This window comes from Stegostoma tigrinum, chromosome 8, assembly GCF_030684315.1.
Source record: "Stegostoma tigrinum isolate sSteTig4 chromosome 8, sSteTig4.hap1, whole genome shotgun sequence".
NCBI classification, from domain to species: Eukaryota; Metazoa; Chordata; class Chondrichthyes; order Orectolobiformes; family Stegostomatidae; genus Stegostoma; species Stegostoma tigrinum.
The window spans coordinates 80805637-80827955 of NC_081361.1; the positions used below are offsets into that span (position 1 = coordinate 80805637).

The following is a 22319-nucleotide window of genomic DNA, read 5'->3' on the forward strand; positions in this document are numbered from 1 at the left end:
GAGAAGTGGGTATTGCCTGATGTTGAACCTATTGTTCAGGCTAGAATTTCCAACCAAAAGTTGAGTGCTTTGAACTACATTGGGGAGGTAGAAGGTGATGATGATAGAATAGACAGCAGGAGTGGGGCAGAGAGTTTAAATAAAAATAGAATCTTCCCTACCCTTTGGCAACATGGGATTTGGCAAGTCCGTTGGGAAAGTATGGCAATATCATCAATAATAAGACTCCGATGTCAAGAAAGACAATCAGAATCTTCAATCCAGACAGTTTAGAATCTTAAGATGTGAATGTTGCAAATGAATGGTGGAAGGCTTATTTTCTTGCAATTAGTACCTAACCTTGCTTCATGGGTATGCATTTTCCTTCTCTCCCATGCACTGGATGGAACCTAGGCATTGAAAATTTCTGATCTGGTGATTACATATTGCCACATGCTCCTTTGGACCTTCACCGCAGATGACAGTCCCTAACATCTTGGGGCATGCTCCATGGGCAGTGCCCACCCACATCCACTCCTCCATGGTATCTGGCATCAGGTATATTCCAGACTCACTGCATCATCATGGCACATCTTCCACTCATTTACAACATAGTTCTATACTTCAGTGTTGCACATAGCAGTGTTTTGGCACCTTTAATGTAATGGTGCTGCCCGGACATTTTGCGTAGGGACAGGCACCAAGTTCATGGATTGGTCCGGGGTGTACCTCAGAGCTTTTCTTTTCTCTCTGATCTGGGCGCCTGCATGGGTGATTACTTCTGCATTCCCTTTTTATGCTTTTGCCCTTCATTCTGAAATTAAAGGCTCACAGTGCTTTTGTCTTGCCTTGTCTTTTGGTGCAGACACAAAAGCCAGGCAGCTTGATATGGTGGTCACTGGTGATCAGTGAAGGGTGGGGGGGGGGGGGGGGAAACATGTTGCTGTATGGCATCATGCTATGTCTATGTTAAATCTGAACCTGAGCCAGCAGTTTATATGATGAACACACTGCACGTGCTTCAGCCAAATGGCTATGTCTCAAAGTCTAAGGGGAGTAATTGTCCTCCGTGAAGTCAAGGGAGACAGGCTTTAGTCGGAGGATCCTGGCACAATGGGCAGCATTTGATACCAGTCCAGGCGCTTGAATGTGATTGGTTAGCTGCTGGAGTCAGGGTCAGAAGCTCTGTATCACTGCAATCTAATGAGTGGGCCACAGTCATCCCTCTGGATCCAATACAGCCAGTCTGAAGAGTCATAGTAAATCAGTAAGGGAGCTGCACACAGAGATCTGTCAGGAGTCTGGTCACATGAGTCAAGTCTGTCTGTTTAAATGGTTTTGGGGTCCAGTGAGCAATAGTCAGTCCTGGAGTTTGTTCCGTGAAAGTCAAAGAGGGTTATCAGGGCTCAATGCAGTGGCAGGTAAGCTTGGGATGTCAATTGTGGAGATTGGAGATGACATGCTGGGATGTAGAGGCGAAAATAATTATGAAGGGTTAAAAGGGACAGACAATTGTGCATTGGAGGACATGCATTACTGCAGAAGAGGTGGGTCATCAGAAGTAACAATCACCCAACGTTGACAGTGTGGCAGTGCAGGTTGGCAGACTCACTTGTAAGGCTGAAGTTTGGAGACAAAGTTGCTCTTCAAAGAGGTGTTTGGGAATCTTTAGAAACTCAATACAAATGGGCTCAATAGGGATTATGAGGAAGAAAAGAGCATGGAGGTTCAGGGGAGTGAGCTTTAAATTCCCAGGCTGAGCATGCTATTACGTTGCCTTTTGTGCTTTTGCAAATCATAACTGCACACTGGAAATAGAAAATGACTTCACTGTACCAGAATTGCATGGGGTAAGTACATTTTATCCTGTGTATACAGGCTGTCACGTGAGAGATGTGAAGGTGGCCAACAGGCAATTGCATTAATCAGCTTGAAGAACTCAGTAACTATAGCACCATGCATGTGGTGTCCAACTGTATGGGGTACAAATTCTGGTTATTAGAAGCCTTGCCCATGTCATTGGTCATTACAGGTTGAAGGCAATCATCTCTGAAGCAGACGTAATCACAGGTAACCATAAAGATGACACCTATGGGCAGCAATGGTGGGTATTTTGGTCATTGCTGAGCAGGCTATAGTGTGAATGTCATGGTATGTTAAATGACTAATGAGGTAAGCTGTGGAGAATAGTGTCAGAAAAGTTGCTAGGGCTCACAGAAAGGAACCTTCCATGAAGTTTGCCAAAATTGAGACTTCTTATTTTTGATGAAATTCATTCCAAAGTATCATAGCACTGTTGTGCTGATGAATACATAGCTTATTTGTATAGTGTAAATAGCATGCCCGTATAGATCTTCCAATATCCAAATGCATTGATTGTGTTCTGAAGTAGAGAGGAGACCTTGCACTTTGAGAGGAGCTATTTGTTGATTTCACATCAGAGCATTTCATTTTAATCATAGTCCAGAAATCACTAGTAATATCGACAGCTGAATATTGGCTATTTATATGATAGTCCTCCACCTCTTGTTTTAATGAGGGTATTAATTTGCCTTGATTAAAATAGTTTGATGAGAAATGTCATGCTTGATCTAAGAGATTGTTATTTACATGAATATGTTAATCTTTCACATGCTGATATATAGAACATTACAGCACAGTACAGACCCTTCGGCCCTAGATGTTGTGTTGACCTGTCATACCGATCTGAAGCCCATCTAACCTACACTATTCCATGTACGTCCATATGCTTGTCCAATGATGACTTAAATGTACCTAAAGTTGCCGAATGTACTACAGTTGCAGGCAAAGCATTCCATTCCCTTACTACTTTCTGAGTAAAGAAACTACCTCTGACATCTGTCGTATATCTTTCACCCCTCAATTTAAAGCTATGCCCCCTCGTGCTCGCCGTCACCATCCTAGGAAAAAGGCTCTCCCTATCCACCCTATCTAACCCTCTGATTGTTTTATTTGTTTCAATTAAGTCACCTCTCAACCTTCTTCCCTCTAATGAAAACAGCCTCAAGTCCCTCAGCCTTTCCTCGTAAGACCTTCCCTCCATACCAGGCAACATCCTAGTAAATCTCCTCTGCACCCTTTCCAAAGCTTCCACATCCTTCTTATAATGCGGTGACCAGAACTGTACACAATACTCCAAGTGTGGCCGCACCAGAGTTTTGTACAGCTTCACCACCTCTTGGTTCCGGAAATCGATCCCTCTATTAATAAAAGCTAAAACACTGTATGCCTTCTTAACAGCCCTGTCAACCTGGGTGGCAACTTTCAAGGATCTGTATACATGGACACCGAGATCTCTCTGCTCATCTACACTAAAAGAATCTTACAGTTAGCCCTGTACTTTGCCTTCTAGTTACTCCTACTCCTACAGATAAGCCAATAGTTGTTCTAGAAGAGCTGGGACAAATGTAGCTCTGTTCAATGTGGCAGTGAAGTGGATACATGTGACTATTCCAGGTTCACTCATGGTCGGTGCTCATGCTGTTGTTACACACTATGCTGGCAGATATTTCATTACGTGGTCTCTGATGGCTATTCTATCATGATCGAACTCCAGTCTGATCTCTGTATTGATCAGATCAATAGTAACAAAGTTAGGACAGGACTACATTCCCAACTTGACAATTGAGAAATCTAAATGTAAAATTAACTAATTACATTTGTCTTTTCTGTAATGAAGTTCATCATTGTGCGGTGAGTTTATGCATTTCCAGTGCATGGAATTATTTTGACTTTCAAGTCATTGATTACTTGAGAGTTTGTGGCCATTTCACCCTTGAACAGGATAATTCAAGTTCAATTGTCTACACTGCAGACATTTACAATTGACTTACTTGATCATTTTAATTTAATTAGATAATTTAAGATGTTTACAAAATTACATTGAGGTGGGTTTTAAATACTGTGGTCATCAGAATTCTGATTGTCCTTCAAAGTACTATAGTATTTGAACAGGAGAGAAAGTGTTGGTGTTCTGCTTCAACATCACGTTCTCTTTCTGAAGAGCAGCAACAGTGATTTTATAAGCACCTGCCAATAAACAAAAATGTCTTTAATTTTTTTATAACTAACTTATTCAATTTTGTTATTACACAGCTTTAGGACATGGACCCAGGCCTCTTTGACCCAAAGTGGGACACTACCACTGCACCATAAGCGCCCCCACAGAGTATGCAGAGATATTTTCTAATGAATTTGTTCAGAGATACATACCTCTGGAACAGATGGACTCATACACAGATCTCCTGGCCCAGAGGTAGAGACACTACCAGTACATGATATGAACTCTAAGAATTCCTTTAAGATATTTTCTAAATCACCCTATTCAGGGATGTTGTCAGACATGTCTGGAGCAGATAAGACTTGAACTCTGGCCTCCTGGCTCAGGGGTGGGGAAATTGAAATTGGGCCAAGTCGCTTCTTTCAAGGGGCTCTTTGTCTACACGAATTCACTGCCAAAACAGGATTGAACCAAATGCCAGGTTTAACATGATTATGCCTTTGTGGTACTTCAATGATATGTGCATAAACCAATAGGGCATTATTTAAAATGTCAATCATTTGCAATTTGAGTAACATATTCTTTTGATCATTCCATGAAATACCCAGATAAACAGGCTTGAAATGTCCCTTATGTTAATAACAACATCGTAAGAACAATTTCTCCTTTTCTGAATGACTAACGATGCAAATGTGCAATTTCTACGTAATTGCTGGATGACTACATGATACAACTGAACAAACTGCAGGAGGAGATAAAGGAATGATCAAAGTTCTGTGTTCAAAAGACTTCTATTCAACTTAAAGCATCTGGACAAAAATGTTAAGAAATGATCACCTGGATATATATGTTAAACGAGAAACTGAAAATTTAAATAAGAAAACTGAATCATCACACGATTCCTGAAGTTCTTAAAAAGAGGTCAAAATTACTAATATGAAGCCTTTTTTAACCCCAGGAATATCTTCAATGCTAATGTTATGAATTTGGGTAGAGTATTCACGAATTGGAAGGCAAGTTAGAATTTTTTGGTTAAAAATGATTGTGGGGTAAAGTGCGTGGTCCCTTTAAGAGGTTGTGCTTTGGAAGTTTATAAATGCAGGTGCACAGAGTGCCTGAATGGAAACATTTTGTATTAAACAGCCAAACAGCACTTTTTTTTAAAACCCCAAGACAACAGGTTTGAATTTGGCCAATTAATTTGAACCAAACCACTAGACACAAAGCAAATTGAATTTAAATCTGATGTTGTTGACAACCTGAAACCCATCATTCTATAAGAATTGATTGTCATTACATCTATACAAGACAAGGGTATTTGGAAAATCAGGGAGTCACCTGCCATGGTTAGCACCATTTAGCTCTCAAAGTACATCTAACTAATCAAAGGTGCTGTAGTATTTCAGCTCAAAGCCCTCTTTTATGAAATTCTATACATAAAACATCCCTTCAGCAGAATTGGTGGAAGAAAGGTGTTTGTAAAGAGAGTGGAGAAGATTTAATATTCTAGAAGATAATCTGTGTGAAAATGGAGAGATTAAGTTATAATTCATTGTTCTCTTATTAATTGGATTTACTAAATGGGACTTGTGTTTATTTGAACAGTATTCTATTAGAATTTAGTTCAGTTAGGAAATAGGAAATTGATCAGTTTGTTACTTCTGTTAATTTGTTCATTGTGGGGGCCAATTAAATAAATTGTTTCTTGCTTTTTGTCAAGTGGAGATCAGGAATTGCCTTTCTTTTAAGAACTTGTAACAGATTATGAGGGGGAAGGATGAGCTTCTGTGTTCTGTGGAGTTATGATTATAAGGGAAACACTATTCCTGTCATAACAGATTGGGGCTTGTGTTTTAGTATTTATCAGGGTAATTGGCTATTCCCCCTTCTCTATTGAGAAATGAGATTGATAATTCTAACATAATTGGGCAAGGTGCTTTGTGCGTAGTTAGGATTAAAGAAATGCTAATTTGAAGTCACTTTTTGACCTTTTATGAAAAAGGCCATATATGTCACTAAATCATTGGAATAGTTAACTGTTAACTCATCAGAAATAAAATTGATAAATTCTTTTCAACCTTCTCTTAACCTTATCCCTCATCATACACTTCTCCGTTCCAGGTTATTCCTCAGGAGATCTTTAGCAAGGGGAAAATTGTTGTACAGTGTTATCCAATCCTACACTGTAGGTGATCCAATATCAGTGATACAGCTCAAGGTGGATTTCTGGAAGTTGCTATCAATAATTATGACCACAAAATCCTGTTTCATTTTGATCCCTTTAGCCCTAAGGACTATGTCTAATTCCTTCTTAAATAACTGCTTTCTGTGGCAGAGAATTCTACAGGCTCACCATTTTCTGGGCACAGAAATTTCTTCTCCTCACTTCTATACCCCAATTCCTTAAACTGTAATTTTGTACAAAGAAGTGATAGGGAAGCTAGCCATTTAAGAAGTAGAGTCAACAAAATCTAACTGAGTCTTTTTATTCATTAATGGGACAAGAGCGTCCCTGGCTAGGCAGCATTTATTGCCAATCCCTTATTGCCCAGAGGGAAGTTCAGAGACAACCACATCGCTGTGGCTCTGGAGTCACACATAGCCCAAACTAGGTAGAGATGGTAGTTTCCTTCCCTAAAGGACGCAAGTAAACTAGGTAGGCTTGTTTGTGGTCATTAGATTTTTAATTCCAGATATTTATTGAACTCAAATTCCACCATCTGCCATGAAGGGATTCGAACCTGGGTCCCCAGAATGTTATCTTTGTCTCTGGATTAACAGTCCAGTGATACTACCTCTCGGCCATTGCAGCCCCCAATTTAATTATTGTATTGACTAATATCGCATTCAGAAATTGGAAGCTTCTTAGAATAAATCTTTGAAAGTAACTCTGTTCCTGCAAAGCTGCTGATTCCTTATTGATAGGGAAGAGAACTGTAGTTAAGACTGTCAACAGCTAATTTACAGGATATTCAAGGTGAATGGTCAAGTATAATGAAAGCTTTCCAGTTTCAGAAAAACAAATCAAGTGATTGTTTGCTTGTTTCTGATGTCATTTATTAATAAATGACCAGTCTTCATATTGTTAGGAAACCAGCAGGAAAATTGGGAGCGGCTAAGGATTGAGTTCTGCCAGTTAACAGCAGGGTTTTTTCTTAAACACAGACAAACATCTGGCTGACATCCAATCAAATTGATGTGGGAATAGTCTCAATAGCTGTCATGACAGTAGATCTTACTTAAAGACATATTTAACTTTTAGGTAAGACAGGATTTTTAACTTTTTTTAAATAAAAGAATTTACAAGCCAAAAATGACTAGGAATGTAAAGTCAAATGTACTTCAGTAATTGTCTAGTAAATTCTTGTGCAGATTATATTCAGTTTTGAGACAGTGTGTAATGTTGCACCTGGAGTCCATTGAAGAAGAACTTGGGCATTTCAAAAGGAAGAAGGTTTGCAACAACTGAACTGTAATCCCATGAGATAATGGAGGCTGATGGCCATTTCAACAGAAAACATTCCCTGTGACTGGGCAGGATGTGAGGTAAAGGAATACAGTCCTCAGGGAGAAGCATACTTTTATTTTTCTCCCCCCCTTTCAAAAAAATACACAATAGAAAGGTATAGTAATTATTACCAGGTAAACTTGCTGGTCCTCCGAGAATCAGAGTTCCGTTATTGAACCAGATTAACAGCCCCAGTTAGGGAACGCTGGCTGACATTAAAAAAAAGTGTGTCAGAGATATTGACCATCTGGTACCTGATTCTGAATGAGAGATATAGATTAACTTTCTCCGAATGAGGGAGCACAAAAGCAAAGGATTCATGTGTATATAAAGGGTGATTTGATGACAGGATATTGGCCTTGAGATATTTCAAAGGGTTTTTATTTTAAAAAAAACTGTTCTGAGGAAGGATCTCTCTTCACAGATACTGCCAGACCTACTGAGCCTATCCAGCAACTTCTGTTTCATCCAAAAAAATTGCAAACAGGCCTCTGCAAGTTGGTCTGGTGTTCTATTTTGACGTGGCCAGTGTGTGCTGCGAAGGTCACAAAAGGAGTACATCAATCAGATGAAAGAAAAAGGACTGTCTCTCACTAATTGCCATTGAAAATGAAACAGGGGAACTCCCTTCAGCTAATTTGTAGAAGCAAGAATCTTCATGTCAACTGCTCTTATGCCAAAAATCAACATAACCGTAATGAGTTAATTTACTGGCTGCAATGTTTCACCTCATGGACAAACCAAAGACTTGTATGCCTTTCAAGTGTAGCTGTTGTGTGTTCCTTCACTTCTCATTTTGTCTGCATACAGTATTTTATTACTTTCTTCACAGCTTAGTAACTAAAACTCCCTTCTTTTCTTAAACCTATTTAAATTGCTTCCTGTTTACAGCCAAAGTATGTTTTGACTAGCAAAGATATCCATGAATGAAGGGATGGCTTGGGTTAACCCATCTTGCTGTGACCAACCAAAATAAGGGGAGGGGTTGAATGAAAAAGAGGAGTCGTCGGTTCTTTCCTCTTTACCAAAGGTAAAATGATTTGTGGATGTCCTGTCTGGATTAGAATGAATTGATTAAATTGCCCAGGGATTGGTCATAAGGTGTCATCTTTAAATGTCTTTCACAAACTTTTTTCTTTATTGTATTAATCATGGAAGCATTGTTATTCTGAATTTTTTGTTTCTTTATTTTTCCAACTTATTACTATTTTGTATTTTGAAGGTCTGCATTGCTGGACTTTTATTTCTTTATTTTTCTAATTTGTTTTAGTCTAAGAATTTGTATTCAAGAATCGGTACTTGGGCACCTTTTGTCATTAAGATGGCATTGTAAATGGTGACTTGTAAACTTTTCACAAGATTCACAGTATATGTGACAATAGGCTAAAGAAAATTCAATTCAAAATGCAATCAGAGTTAACAAAGGGGTAGGTCTAAGCATCATCAGCTGATGGGAATGGATTGGGATGTCAAAGGTTTCTTGGGAAGCCTGCAGGGACAGAGACTCCTCCTTACCCGTGAACTTAATCTGGACCTCTTCTGGTCAGTTGTCTCCTGCCAGTGTAATTTTCTTGCCTTGCAACAAAGAGCAGAGGACTGCCAGTTATGGGTGAGGTGGCGGTGTGGTTGCCATCAGACTGTTCTGAGTCTTAAGTACCGCCTACATTCAATAATTGCATTGCCTAGACCCTATAGTGCCCTGCAATATCATGGTGGTCAGGAACGTAATGAGTCAGGAGGTGGTTGTGGCATTACACTATTTTAACCCTTCCCTCAGCCACACTGACTATTCTTGCAGAGCTGTGGAAAGTGGGTAAGGGATAAAATAGAAGCCAATAATATAGCCTTCACATTCTTAACGTAAAACCATTTTTAATATAATTATAGTTATCCATTCAGTCAACTTCCATACATATCAAGCAAAATATTAAAGCTTAACATTTTTTTTGGAAATTGTGCATTTTATCCCACTAAGAAAATTTCAGTACACAATTTCCTTTTTCTAATATTGAAAAGAGGTGTTTAATGTAGTATCAATGGTTTGACAATAATGCAAACAGATTAGTGATGCCATCTATCCTGCTTGATTCTTTCAATTTCACTTTGAGCATAAAGCAATTGTTTTTATGTTTAGAGATCTTGTGTCTTCTCTCATTCTTAATTTCCTCCAGTGGAAAATAATTCTGGACCAGTTTGGTAAATCTTAATGGGCTAAGTTATAGCATTAATGAAAACAAAATGAATGCCTTTAAACTACTTTGAGATAGCATCAGAAATAAATGCAACATGGGACCATTTTAAATGAAATGTAATTTTGCAATCTGTCACATTTAATTACATTTTTACATTGCTTTAAATATTTCCTGTTCAGGTGGTAGTCATAACTGCAGGGAAAATATGTTTAATTCATCACTATTCAATCATCCGTGCAATACAAATTACAGTTCAAAAATAATTATTTGGATGCAAAATGTTTTTAACACCTTGAAAACATAACGTACTTTATAAATACAGATATTTCAAAATTATTTTCTCAATGATCAGGAATGCCCATTTGATGGCGACAACATGCCAGAAGCAAATTCTACAAAAATAATTAACAAATTTCAAGAGATTTATTCCTTGTTTGCTGGAATAGGTTTCTTTGCTATTTTCAGATTCACACTGATCAATTGCAATCAAAATTTTGCATTTATAGTTGCTTCTGCATAGGAAAGATTAGCTTTCCTAAAAAACGAACAATACACAGCATCTAAAATTTGTACTTGTGCTGCTATGAAGTCATTGGCATGAATTTGCCATCGTCTATAATTTTTTTTTGAAGTTCACATGAGCTAATAGTTGCACCAAAATATCCTGCATGGACTCTACAGAGGCGCAGAAAAATTGAAAGCATAGGAAGAGGTCATTTGGTCCATTGTGTTTGTGATCTGAATAAACTAGTCACCCATTCTAATCCTACTTTCAAGCACTCTGTCCATAATCTTTTAAATGAATGAGAGTCTCCACCTCAATTGCAAACTCTGGCAGCAAATTCCAGACACCTGCCACCCTGTCTCGGAACTCTTTTTGTTTTCCCTCATGCCCCATTTAAACTTTCTACAAATCACCTTAGATTTGTGTAATTAGCCTCTCCACTTCTCTTTTTAATTCTCTTGTAATGTTGTACACCTCAATTAAATTACACCATCACTTCCTCTGTTCTAAGGAAAATAACCCCAGCCTGTCCAATCTTTCTTCACAGCTACAATATTCACACCCTGTCAACATTCTTGCAAGTCTCCTCTCTCTCTGGACCAATTATGTCTGTCCTCCAAATGTGGTGAAGAGAACAAGACATAGCTTCAGCTGTGGTCCAACTATAAAGCAATGGGTGACTGAAGAAAATCAGGCTGATAGATTCTTGTGCAATTTAGATTTTAAAATGAGTTAGTCATACAGTCATACAGCATGGAAACAGACCCTTTGGACCAAACAGTGTATGCTGAACAGAATCTCAAACAAAACTAGTCCCACCTACCTGTGCTTGGTCCACATCCCTCCAAATATTTCTTATTCATGTATGTATCTAAATATCTTTCAAATGTTGTAACTGTACCTGCATTCCTACAACAGGGTGACCAGCACTGGACATGGTAATCCAGAAGAGGCCTCACCAACGTCCTGTACAAACTCAACACAATGTCCTATACTCAAAAGCTGTGAGCAATAAAGGCAAGCACGTTAAAGACTACCTTCATCATCCTATGTGATGCAAACTTCAGGGAACTATGTACCTGAACCCCTAGGTCTCTTTTCTACAACACTAACTAGGGCCCTACCTCTTGCTTGTTTTTACCAAAATGCAATATCTCACTTTTCCAAATTGAGCTCCATCTGCCATTCTTTAGCCCATTGACCCAATTGATCAAGATCTCTTTGTAAACTTAGACAACCTTCTTTACCGTCCACTATATCACCAATTTTGGTGTCATCCATAAACTTACTAAACCATGCAAATGTTACAATAAGGGCACATTTTGGTGCAATCTACCAGAGAGAGTTTCAGCTTGTGATTTTCTGAAAGAGGTCACCCCAGGATTTTACAGCCATGATCCCCATCCTCACTCAGGCTGAAAAGAAGAATGGTGGACATTGTCAGACAAAGGGTCATTGGATTTGAAACTTTTTCTTTCCACAGATGCTGCCAGATCTGCTGAGTTTCTCCAGCACTTTGTTTTTATTGTAGAGCTCCAGCATCCACAGTAATTCATTTTATTTTAGGATTAGACCTCAATAGGCACAATTTGGGCTGGATATATCTCCACTGCTTCCTACAGAACTTCATACAGGTCAGATAGTGAGAGTTAAGTTGGGGATATTACAAGGCCCACACCCTTGCTTTTAAATACCCTCTTTGGGAAAGTAAATTTAAACTCTTATTTGCTGTTATCTCAGATCTGTTGAGCATGTCCAGTATTTTCTGTTTTTACATCAGAGCTTCCATAATGTTGGGGCTGATTCAATGCAGAAAGATTCAAGAATTATCTCCTAATTCACTCTTATTTCCATCACTGTACTCTAGGGCTCAGAACATGATGATGATTATGTCTGGTGAACTTAAGGCCACAGGAAAAGTTCTTAAAATAAACTGAATATGATTTGGGCACCTTCATTAGGAGGTGATCTTTCTTTCTTTTTTAAAATGAAGGGTGGGAGATTAGGTGAATTGGTGATTATACTGAGGCAAGCAATACTGGCCTTCGGATATATACCTCAGTCACACAGATATTTACTTAAAATGCAATTTAATCAAGTCAAATCGGTATTGAAAATTACAGTCAAGTAATCAGCTACTGTCACGTATTCATGATCTACACTTTGTTCTTTTGTTTTTTTTGAAACAGCAAACAGGGATAAAAACATAGCTTAAAAATATGGCAATTAACCTGCCCTATTTGTGTAAACTCTTTAAAATGCAAAATGATCTTATTGTCCCTGCCCAAACACCTCAAAGCCCTTTTGCCTCAATTGCTTACTTGCTATTTAAAAATGCAATGACTTCTGCTTGGACTATTCCTCTTGACAGAACATTCATACTGTGGTAACTTTCGTAGGAATTTTTCTTAGTGATCAGCAAGGTCAAGTGGGAATAGGAAAAAAAGAATAAAAATACATGCAGAAATAGATTTAAGCATTTGAATTAATTTTGTTGCTGAGACCTTGAAACTTACTTTCATTTACAGTCCAGGAATTCCCTGACTTTGATTGTTTTCAAGGCAGAGATGTGAAGCTCAAACTTGACAGATGCATATGCTGGAATTGAGAGAAAACCTTTGGTGATTCATTGCAATTCTAATTTTCCTCTATGGCGCAAATCTAAAAGTTGCCATTTTATCCACTCCAAAATGTGCAGAATAGGTTTAAATTGCTGAGGTTTCTATTCCAAGAGCACCTTTGTCTGCATTGTATAGTACCCATTGGTGTACATTGAACAGATTGTGAAACTTTGCATTTCAGAAGGTTATGTTGCTTTTGACAGTTTTGGGAATTGATCCAGTAAGCCATGTGAAGCACAACATTTGATAAGAATTTCCAACTTTAAAAACACAGAAATACGCCCTGCGAATTAAGCAGTCAACCATATCTTTGAGGCAAAACCACTGAGTATGTGAATAAATAACTTTGCCATAGCAATTAAAAAATTACACTGTGCCCAAAATTATTTGAAAAGGGGGTATAAAGTGATCAAACTTGAATCCTGTTGGCAGATCATTCAACATTTGAGAGTAGAGGTCAAGGGGATAATGAATGGACCTCATTCCTCTTACCTGCAGGGAATAGGGCCATTGACAAACCAGGAATTACAGAAGCATGGATGCCACTTCTGTATGATTCTCCCATGTACCACGAAGTTCAATCAGACTACAGAAGTCAATGAGAAATAAAGAGTTTGGGGCTGGGGCCAAGGCTGAGTTTGAGTGTATGTGGATCCATAAGGAGTTAATTAATGGATTATGAGGAGTCAGTGTAGGCAATGATAGGTAGGATTAGAAGAAGGGATACATTCAGAGGGGAGACAGGAATAATGCAGAGAAATGTCAGTACTTGCAAGTTATCAGAGCTGTGTTCTCTTAACACATGAAAGGAAGAGAAAAAAAATTCCTGTTAAGGCATTGAATAAGATGAAAGTTGGACCAGGACAGCTTCTCAGTTGCAAAGAAGAGTCATATTGGACTCCAAATGTTAACTCTGTTTCTTTCTCCATAGATGCAGCCAGACTGTTTTTATTTCAGATCTCCAGCTCCACAGTACTTTGTCAGGGTGTATGGAGCGGAAACCCGAGTTTGCAGAGATCCAGAGACATTGTCCCATATCATCGTTTCCCAATAGTTTTGCTCAATAAAGTCTGTTAATGTTCACTCATTAAACTTGAATTCAACACATGGCTAGGGAAAGGAAAAGGCTAGCCCAAATATTGTCAGTAGGAGCAGGGAGAAACCCAAGCAGCATCCCAACAACACTGCAGCGTTGTCAATGAAGAAAATCAAGGCCTACCTGAGCACCAGGCCGTGGATTGGTGGAGGCTGAAGGAGTCATTGCAGTTGTCAGGAAAACAAGCACAGAAATGGAGGAAACTCTGACTTTAATTGCAGACCAGCTGACCTCGGACAGCCCTTCCTGCTATTGAATCTGACTGGCTCATCGCTCAATGCTGTGAGGGCTACATTGGCACAAACATTGATGCCTTGAAACTGGAGAAATCCAGCAATGGCTGTGAAACTCAATGCCTTCTTTCTCTGTGAAATGTCTATACAGGCTGGTTCTGGCAAAGAGGGTATCTATGCCAGGGAGATGTAATGGTAGGTGGTGGGCTTTGTGAAGTGCCAATAAGATGCAGAGAGGTTCATTGCATAAAGCCATTTCTCACACTTTGACTGTCACTAGCAGGGCATGTTGACGAGCGCTGTGAGGTAAAGGTCTTTGGCAGCAAGTCAGTGGTTATCCCCTTGTAGAGCCAAATTCTCCTGGATCTTGGGCATCTCCACGGAGCTCAATCTTTGACAGTAGATCCACCTTGAGGGTTTGGTCTCTGGCTTCCTGCCATCTTTCCTCAACCATGTCCCTCCTGTTACATGGGGTTCCACCTTTTACTGTGATGAGTCTTGCCCCTCATTATCACTGAACCAAAAACTGGACAGATGCTCCTTCATAGGCTGGTGGCTAATCGATTGTACGTGGTAGCTCACTTCCTGCACCTAACCCATATAAAGGATGTTATAATACTGTATAGTATTCTTCACTCTCCCTATCACCAAGGGAACAGCCATACAAATAAAGCTTGCCTTTGCCCCACTAATCCTCTAAAAAGGTCTAATCCAATGCCTGGGTGCATCTGTAATTGGCTTCCCAGTCTTCACAGCTGATGTGTAACTGTCACTCTCTGAAACCTGTGCACCTTTTCAAATTTGCAACCATCCAACCAATAAGCTCTTCATAACCTTTTCAAATTTTTTAGTTGGCCTCATTGAGGAAATGAGTGGCATTGCTGTCTCAGCTTTTCCATCTTCGTTTGTATTGCTGGCTGGAGAAACGTCAAAACTGACACGATGGCCTGTCCCTCTTTTTGGGCCACACCAGCCTCTGTACTTGACTTTGGCAGGAGGATGTAAACAGCCAGATGAGTTTCTTAGATATTTCTTTCTTTACTGCCAAGATCTCTAAGTAATTAGTGAATTAATACAGAAAGCAGTGGATTATTTTTCAGCTAGAAAGGCTTATGCTTTTAATAAGAAGAATGGTTTCTGTATACTTTTGTCATTCCCATTTTAAGATTTACTTTCCTCCAAAGGCTGACAGCAGCCACCTGATTACTTGGTGCAGATTAAACAAGCTTCACTACAAACAGTAGCTTTGGGTGAAAATTGTATGCAACCTTAGTGTGCATATCATTTGACTAACACCAACAGCAGGTGGAACACTCCAAATAGGCTACTGGTAAGCTTTGCACAGCTGAGTATTCAGTTAAGAGCTTGAAATGTATATTGAACCCAGTCTGTACAACAATGAAAAATAAAATTTTACATCAAGTCGTTATGAATAAACAACTAACTCCTCACCATGGGGATGTGCTAATCTGGGTAGCAATATGTAATGTAATAACTATGCTCCTTTCAATTTTGCAAGATGGCCAGTGTAAATAATCATGTTTGTATGATGTTAAAATATATATTAGAGAGACCATTTTGCCCCTGTGTAAGAACATTTCAATTCAGGCACATATCCCCATAGTCTCATTTTATTTTTCTCCTGCATTTCCTGGCTCCATGTTCAGGTCTGTATATTTAAAGCATTTCCTTTTCTGGTTTCAGTTTACAATGTTCCATCGATATCAAACTGTTAGACTATGCTTGGCTTTCCTGAGTGTCGCTGGTTAGGCAGCACTGGCTATTTTAAAAGCAAGATAATAAAATGTGAGGCTGGATGAACACAGCAGGCCAAGCATCATCTCAGGAGCACAAAAGCTGACGTTTCGGGCCTAGACCCTTCATCAGAGAGGGGGATGGGGAGAGGGAACTGGAATAAATTAGGGAGAGAGGGGGAGGCGGACCGAAGATGGAGAGTAAAGAAGATAGGTGGAGAGAGTATAGGTGGGGAGGTAGGGAGGGGATAGGTCAGTCCAGGGAAGACGGACAGGTCAAGGAGGTGGGATGAGGTTAGTAGGTAGATGGGGGTGCGGCTTGGGGTGGGAGGAAGGGATGGGTGAGAGGAAGAACCGGTTAAGGAGGCAGAGACAGGTTGGACTGGTTTTGGGATGCAGTGGGTGGGGGGAGGAAGAGCTGGGCTGGTTGTGTGGTGCAGTGGGGGGAGGGGACGAACTGGGCTGGTTTAGGGATGCAGTAGGGGAAGGGGAGATTTTGAAACTGGTGAAGTTCACATTGATACCATTAGGCTGCAGGGTTCCCAGGCGGAATATGAGTTGCTGTTCCTGCAACCTTCGGGTGGCATCATTGTGGCAGTGCAGGAGGCCCATGATGGACATGTCATCCAGAGAATGGGAGTGGAATGGTTTGCGACTGGGAGGTGCAGTTGTTTGTTGCGAACTGAGCGGAGATGTTCTGCAAAGCGGTCTCCAAGCCTCCGCTTGGTTTCCCCAATGTAGAGGAAGCCGCACCGGGTACAATGGATGCAGTATACCGCATTGGCAGATGTGCAGGTCAGCATCTGCTTAATGTGGAATGTCATCTTGGGGCCTGGGATAGGGGTGAGGGAGGGGGTGTGGGGGCAAGTGTAGCATTTCCTGCGGTTGCAGGGGAAGGTGCCGGGTGTGGTGGGGTTGGAGGGCAGTGTGGAGCGAACAAGGGAGTCACGGAGAGAGTGGTCTCTCCGGAAAGCAGACAGGGGTGGAGATGGAAAAATGTCTTGGGTGGTGGGGTCGGATTGTAAATGGCGAAAGTGTCGGAGGATGATGCGTTGTATCCGGAGGTTGGTAGGGTGGTGTGTGAGAACGAGGGGGATCCTCTTTGGGCGGTTGTGGCGGGGGCGGGGTGTGAGGGATGTGTTGCGGGAAATACGGGAGACAAGGTCAAGGGCGTTCTCGATCACTGTGGGGGGAAAGTTGGGGTCCTTAAAAGAACTTGGACGTCTGGGATGTGCGGGAGTGGAATGTCTTATCGTGGGAGCAGATGCGGCGGAGGAATTGGGAATAGGGGACGGAATTTTTGCAGGAGGGTGGGTGGGAGGAGGTGTATTCTAGGTAGCTGTGGGAGTCGGAGGGCTTGAAATGGACATCAGTTACAAACTGGTTGCCTGAGATGGAGACTGAGAGGTCCAGGAAGGTGAGGGATGTGCTGGAGATGGCCCAGGTGAACTGAAGTTTGGGGTGGAAGGTGTTGGTGAAGTGGATGAACTGTTTGAGCTCCTCTGGGGAGCAAGAGGCGGCGCCGATACAGTCATCAATTTACCGGAGGAAGAGGTGGGGTTTGGGGCCTCTGTAGGTGAGGAAGAGGGACAGTTCCACGTAACCTACAAAGAGGCAGGCATAGCTGGGGCCCATGCGGGTGCCCATGGCCACCCCCTTAGTCTGTAGGAAGTGGGAGGAGTCAAAAGAGAAGTTGTTGAGGGTGAGGACGAGTTCAGCTAGGCGGATGAGAGTGTCGGTGGAGGGGTCTGGTCGGGCCTGCGGGACAGGAAGAAGCGGAGGGCCTTGAGGCCATCTGCATGTGGAATGCAGGTGTACAGGGACTGGACGTCCATGGTGAATATGAGGTGTTGGGGGCCAGGGAATTGGAAGTCCTGGAGGAGGTGGCGGGCGTGGGTGGTGTCACGGGTATAGGTGGGGAGTTCCTGGACCAAAGGGGAGAAAATGGAGTCCAGATAGGTGGAGATGAGTTCGGTGGGGCAGGAGCAGGCTGAGACGATGGGTCGACCAGGGCAGGCAGGTTTGTGGATTTTGGGAAGGAGATAGAAATGGGCCGTGCGGGGTTGGGGAACAATGAGGTTGGAGGCTGTGGGTGGGAGGTCCCCTGAGGTGATGAGGTCATGAATGGTGTTGGAGATGATGGTTTGGTGCTCGGGTGTGGGGTCATGATCGAGGGGGCGGTAGGAGGTGGTGTCGGAGAGTTGGCGATCCACACTGCCCTCCAACCCCACCACACCCGGCACCTTCCCCTGCAACCGCAGGAAATGCTACACTTGCCCCCACACCTCCTCCCTCACCCCTATCCCAGGCCCCAAGATGACATTCCACATTAAGCAGAGGTTCACCTGCACATCTGCCAATGTGGTATACTGCATCCATTGTACCCGGTGCGGCTTCCTCTACATTGGGGAAACCAAGCGGAGGCTTGGAGACCGCTTTGCAGAACACCTCCGCTCAGTTCGCAACAAACAACTGCACCTCCCAGTCGCAAACCATTGCCACTCCCCCTCCCATTCTCTGGATGACATGTCCATCATGGGCCTCCTGCACTGCCACAATGATGCCACCTGAAGCTTGCAGGAACAGCAAGTCATATTCCGCCTGGGAACCCTGCAGCCTAATGGTATCAATGTGGACTTCACCAGTTTCAAAATCTCCCCTTCCCCTACTGCATCCCTAAACCAGCCCAGTTCGTCCCCTCCCCCCACTGCACCACACAACCAGCCCAGCTCTTCCCCCCCCCCCCCCCCACCCACTGCATCCCAAAACCAGTCCAACCTGTCTCTGCCTCCCTAACCGGTTCTTCCTCTCACCCATCCCTTCCTCCCACCCCAAGCCGCACCCCCATCTACCTACTAACCTCATCCCACCTCCTTGACCTGTCCGTCTTCCCTGGACTGACCTATCCCCTCCCTACCTCCCCACCTATCTTCCTTACTCTCCATCTTCGGTCCGCCTCCTCCTCTCTCCCTATTTATTCCAGTTCCCTCTCCCCATCCCCCTCTCTGTTGAAGGGTCTAGGCCCGAAACGTCAGCTTTTGTGCTCCTGAGATGCTGCTTGGCCTGCTGTGTTTATCCAGCCTCACATTTTATTATCTTGGAATTCTCCAGCATCTGCAGTTCCCATTATCTCTGATACTATTTTAAAAGCAACTCAGTTTTACAAAAGGCATCCCAAACTAGTTAACATCTGTACATAGAATCCTAGCTGTACTTGCCGTAGCCATGTAGCTATGTGACTTCTACCTCTGCTAAAAATGGTTTTTACTTTAGTCTGATGCAGCCATTAAAACACAGCTATTAAGCCTCAAATTTTAATGTGTGGAGGGCCAAATACTTCAAAACATGGGCCTTAGTTACAGTTTTGTTTTGCCCACACCAGAACGGAGAATAATGTACTTCAGTTCATAACGTGTAAATGGATCCTACCTGGATTTGAGAATTTAGCATCAGGTGAATGCATCACAATGTTTCAAATACACTCATTAACTGTTCAAATTGTATTATTTTTCCCCCTCACACCTAACAATATGGAATTCAGCAATGCAAGCAAAGTTACCTTGGAGGCAGGAGGTTCAACCGTCACTCCAGAATTTAATGTTAGCATCCAGCTAGCATTTCAACACACTACTGAAGAATATACAAATTGTCAGAAAAGTTTCTCAGTCCTTTTGGAAGAAATAGTGACCTCAATAGGGGCAGGAGATATTGAGGGGTGGGTGCATTGGCCGTGGTTAGCAGGTGGAAGTATTGGCTATTAGAATCAGGACAAACATCCCAAACCTATTCGCTTCCATTTTTCATTATTAATGGTAATGTGTCATCTGGGTGTTCTGGGACATCTGGATCATCCTCCTCATAATACAGCTGGGAGCCCTAATTAAATTTACCAGCGAGTATTGTGCTTCCCAGGGCCTTAGGTTTCCTGAGCAAATGAAACCCTTCAAGTCAAGGATTTGCTATACTTTCCTGGTGAATTCAGGCAGGGCTAAGCAAATTTATTAACACTGATGAATAGCAGAAAGTAACATCCTCCTCAAAGTTTCTCCCAGAGTCAGTGCTATCACAGGTTAGTTGGTGGCTCACGTCATTTGCGGTCTGTGGGATTTATACCGCGTCAGTGAGGGCGCTTTGAGATAAGGATACGTTGAAGACGCAATAAGGTACACGGTGAATTTTGGGGGGGGGGGGGGGGGCGGTGTGATACAGTTAGAATATGAGAGTGCACAAAGTTTTTATAAAAATGCTTGTTTAGGACAAACTTCCTGAAGAGCTTTATATTCAAATTCGAACATTATCAAAATATCGTCCTTCACCTGTGGAAGTGTCATCGCGTTACAAACGTTAAACATGGACATCTGGTTCAAACCCTGTAGAACTGTATTACAAGCACTTAATGCTGAGTTTGTAACAAGATTATGCATAATTAAAAGATTACTACAAGATGAAAATAACACTGCCCTTCTTTGCTTTATTTCAAGACGAAGTAGACGCAGCCATACATAGAATAAAGCTGTGGAAAAGTGTTTTTATATCTAAACTTCCTAAAAAAACTTCTAATAACGCAGCCCTAAAGGAGGAGCTTATTTAAGGAAACACTTTCATTCTTACCCAACTGCGCTCTTACATGTGCAGATCAGTCCACAAAGCAATGTTCCTTAAGAGGTGAAGAAAATTCTTTGTACGTGGAAAATTTCTGCATGATTTCACATCGTGAATTATAATAAGAGCTCTGGGCTAATCAAGAGCTCAGCCGAGGGCACAGACTGGTTGCTGGATTTCACCGCCACCGGTGAATGATTTGTAGCGTCATGTACAAATTCACTCCCCTGCACATCAGCCAGCTCTATACCATTCCTGACTACATGAATCAGTGCCCAAATCCATTCCAGTGTTTTATGCAGAATGCTCAAACTTGCTTTGCTATCCTTTGGCTCGACAGCTGTCTTCTGTACGACACGCACTGGCAGTCAAAGGCAATTAGCAAATTACTTTTGTCCTAAATTAGCTTCCTATGCTTTAGCATCGCGTCAATCAGCTTTTCCCTTCAAACTGACTCTATATATTTTATAAACAAGCACCAGCTGATAGATTGATAACACAACTACACGGCTTCCACCCCCATCATTAAAACCCTGTCATTCGGTACTGTCAGTCTTTTTTTTAATCTGCCAGTTTTTTTGTCATCTTGTTCTCATCTTCGGAATAAAAGTGACGCCTAAACATATACAAATGCTGGGAATTTGACAATAGGAGCTTCGCATTTGGCCTGACGAGATCTGAAAAAAAGCCTAGAATGTTGAGTTTTGATGAGCGACCACATCTTCTGTTATCCTTTCTTTCTCTTTCCAATTAATTATAATTTACTCAACATACGAAGGAGGTTATACTGTGAACTATACTCTCTGGTCATGATAAAATTACCTTCTCTAAAATCACCCCCATAAGCAATCCCTATTCTAACACATTAATGTAATGAAATATACTGAGGAATTTCACACTAGAGTTACCAGACAAAATGAGACGTGAGCCTCGTTAGGAGACGCTTTTACAAATCTTGATGAAGATTTTAAAGACCAAGAGGGAGACAGTGAAGTTTTGGAATTCCAGATTGGCTTTGCACTAGTTCACTTTGGCTTCATTTCTAAGTCTAGGTTAATACAATGCACAATTTATTTCACCTTGGAGTAAAATTGTATGCCTTAATTATGCTATTGTTTCTGAAATAGCTGCACGTTAGATTTGATGGCACAGGCTGATATTGAGATGGCTTTTTTTGCTGCTAGCTTCGAAATAATTTCACCACTTTCAGAAGTAGGCCGAATGTAAACAGGATTATAAGTCAGCAGGCAGTCAGTTAATTGGGTCACTTCATCCCTTAGTCTGATTGCTTCAGCACCACACTAAAAATGTGTATATTTTTCCATTTAAACAAACTCATGATAGGAACAAGGTATTGGTCATTTATAGTTTGTTACAAGACTCTGGACTAGATTTTCCTGCCCTTTGCTGCCTGTGTTTAAGGGAGGGGAAAGGAGCACTAAAAGATGTCATATGGCCAGCCTCCCTCCTTCCCATTTATCCTGACCCTTTTCCCAGAACCCAGGGGGGATCTGAATGGGAATGGTTGCAACTAGGACTACTTGCTGTTAAAACTATCAGCCTCCGTGCCTGCTCAATTGTTTTGCAATTAGGAGCCTTGATCCACCTCTACTGTCATATAATGCTGTGCAAGAGGTCTTGTTGTGCAGTGGTAGTGCCCCTACCTCTGTACCAGGAGGTGTACATTCAATTGCCTCTCATTCCAGAGTGTATAATTACATCTCTGAACAGAAAGAAAAAACATCGAAGGAACTGCGGATACTGTAAATCAGGACCAAAAACAAAGTTGCTGGAAAAGCTCAGCAGGT

The 22319-nt window shown here is 41.6% G+C and overlaps 1 protein-coding gene and 1 long non-coding RNA gene across 12 annotated transcripts in view; one reads left to right on the top strand and one right to left on the bottom strand.

Annotated features, from left to right (window-relative positions):
* The window catches only part of LOC132209907 (uncharacterized), a 60605-nt gene extending 54258 nt beyond the window's left edge, over positions 1-6347 (top strand). Inside the window, exon 3 of the long non-coding RNA XR_009446074.1 lies at positions 4096-6347. This is a non-coding gene — a long non-coding RNA (uncharacterized LOC132209907). The remainder of the gene's footprint in view (positions 1-4095) is intronic.
* Positions 1-22319, bottom strand: part of LOC125456039 (paralemmin-2-like) — a 114767-nt gene that overhangs the window by 74215 nt on the left and 18233 nt on the right. For 3 of the 11 annotated variants that reach the window (XM_059648038.1, XM_048538674.2, XM_048538675.2), the window contains exon 2: positions 12722-12803. The exons of 1 other annotated variant lie outside the window; for it this stretch is intronic. In XM_059648038.1, coding sequence (XP_059504021.1) covers positions 12722-12727 — 6 coding nt within the window. In that variant the 5' untranslated portion in view covers positions 12728-12803. Of the gene's footprint in view, positions 1-7639; positions 7718-12721; positions 12804-19468; positions 19494-20520; positions 20859-22319 lie in introns of those variants that run through there. 7 more of the 11 variants (XM_059648037.1, XM_048538672.2, XM_048538673.2 and 4 more) reach the window with 6 other exon arrangements.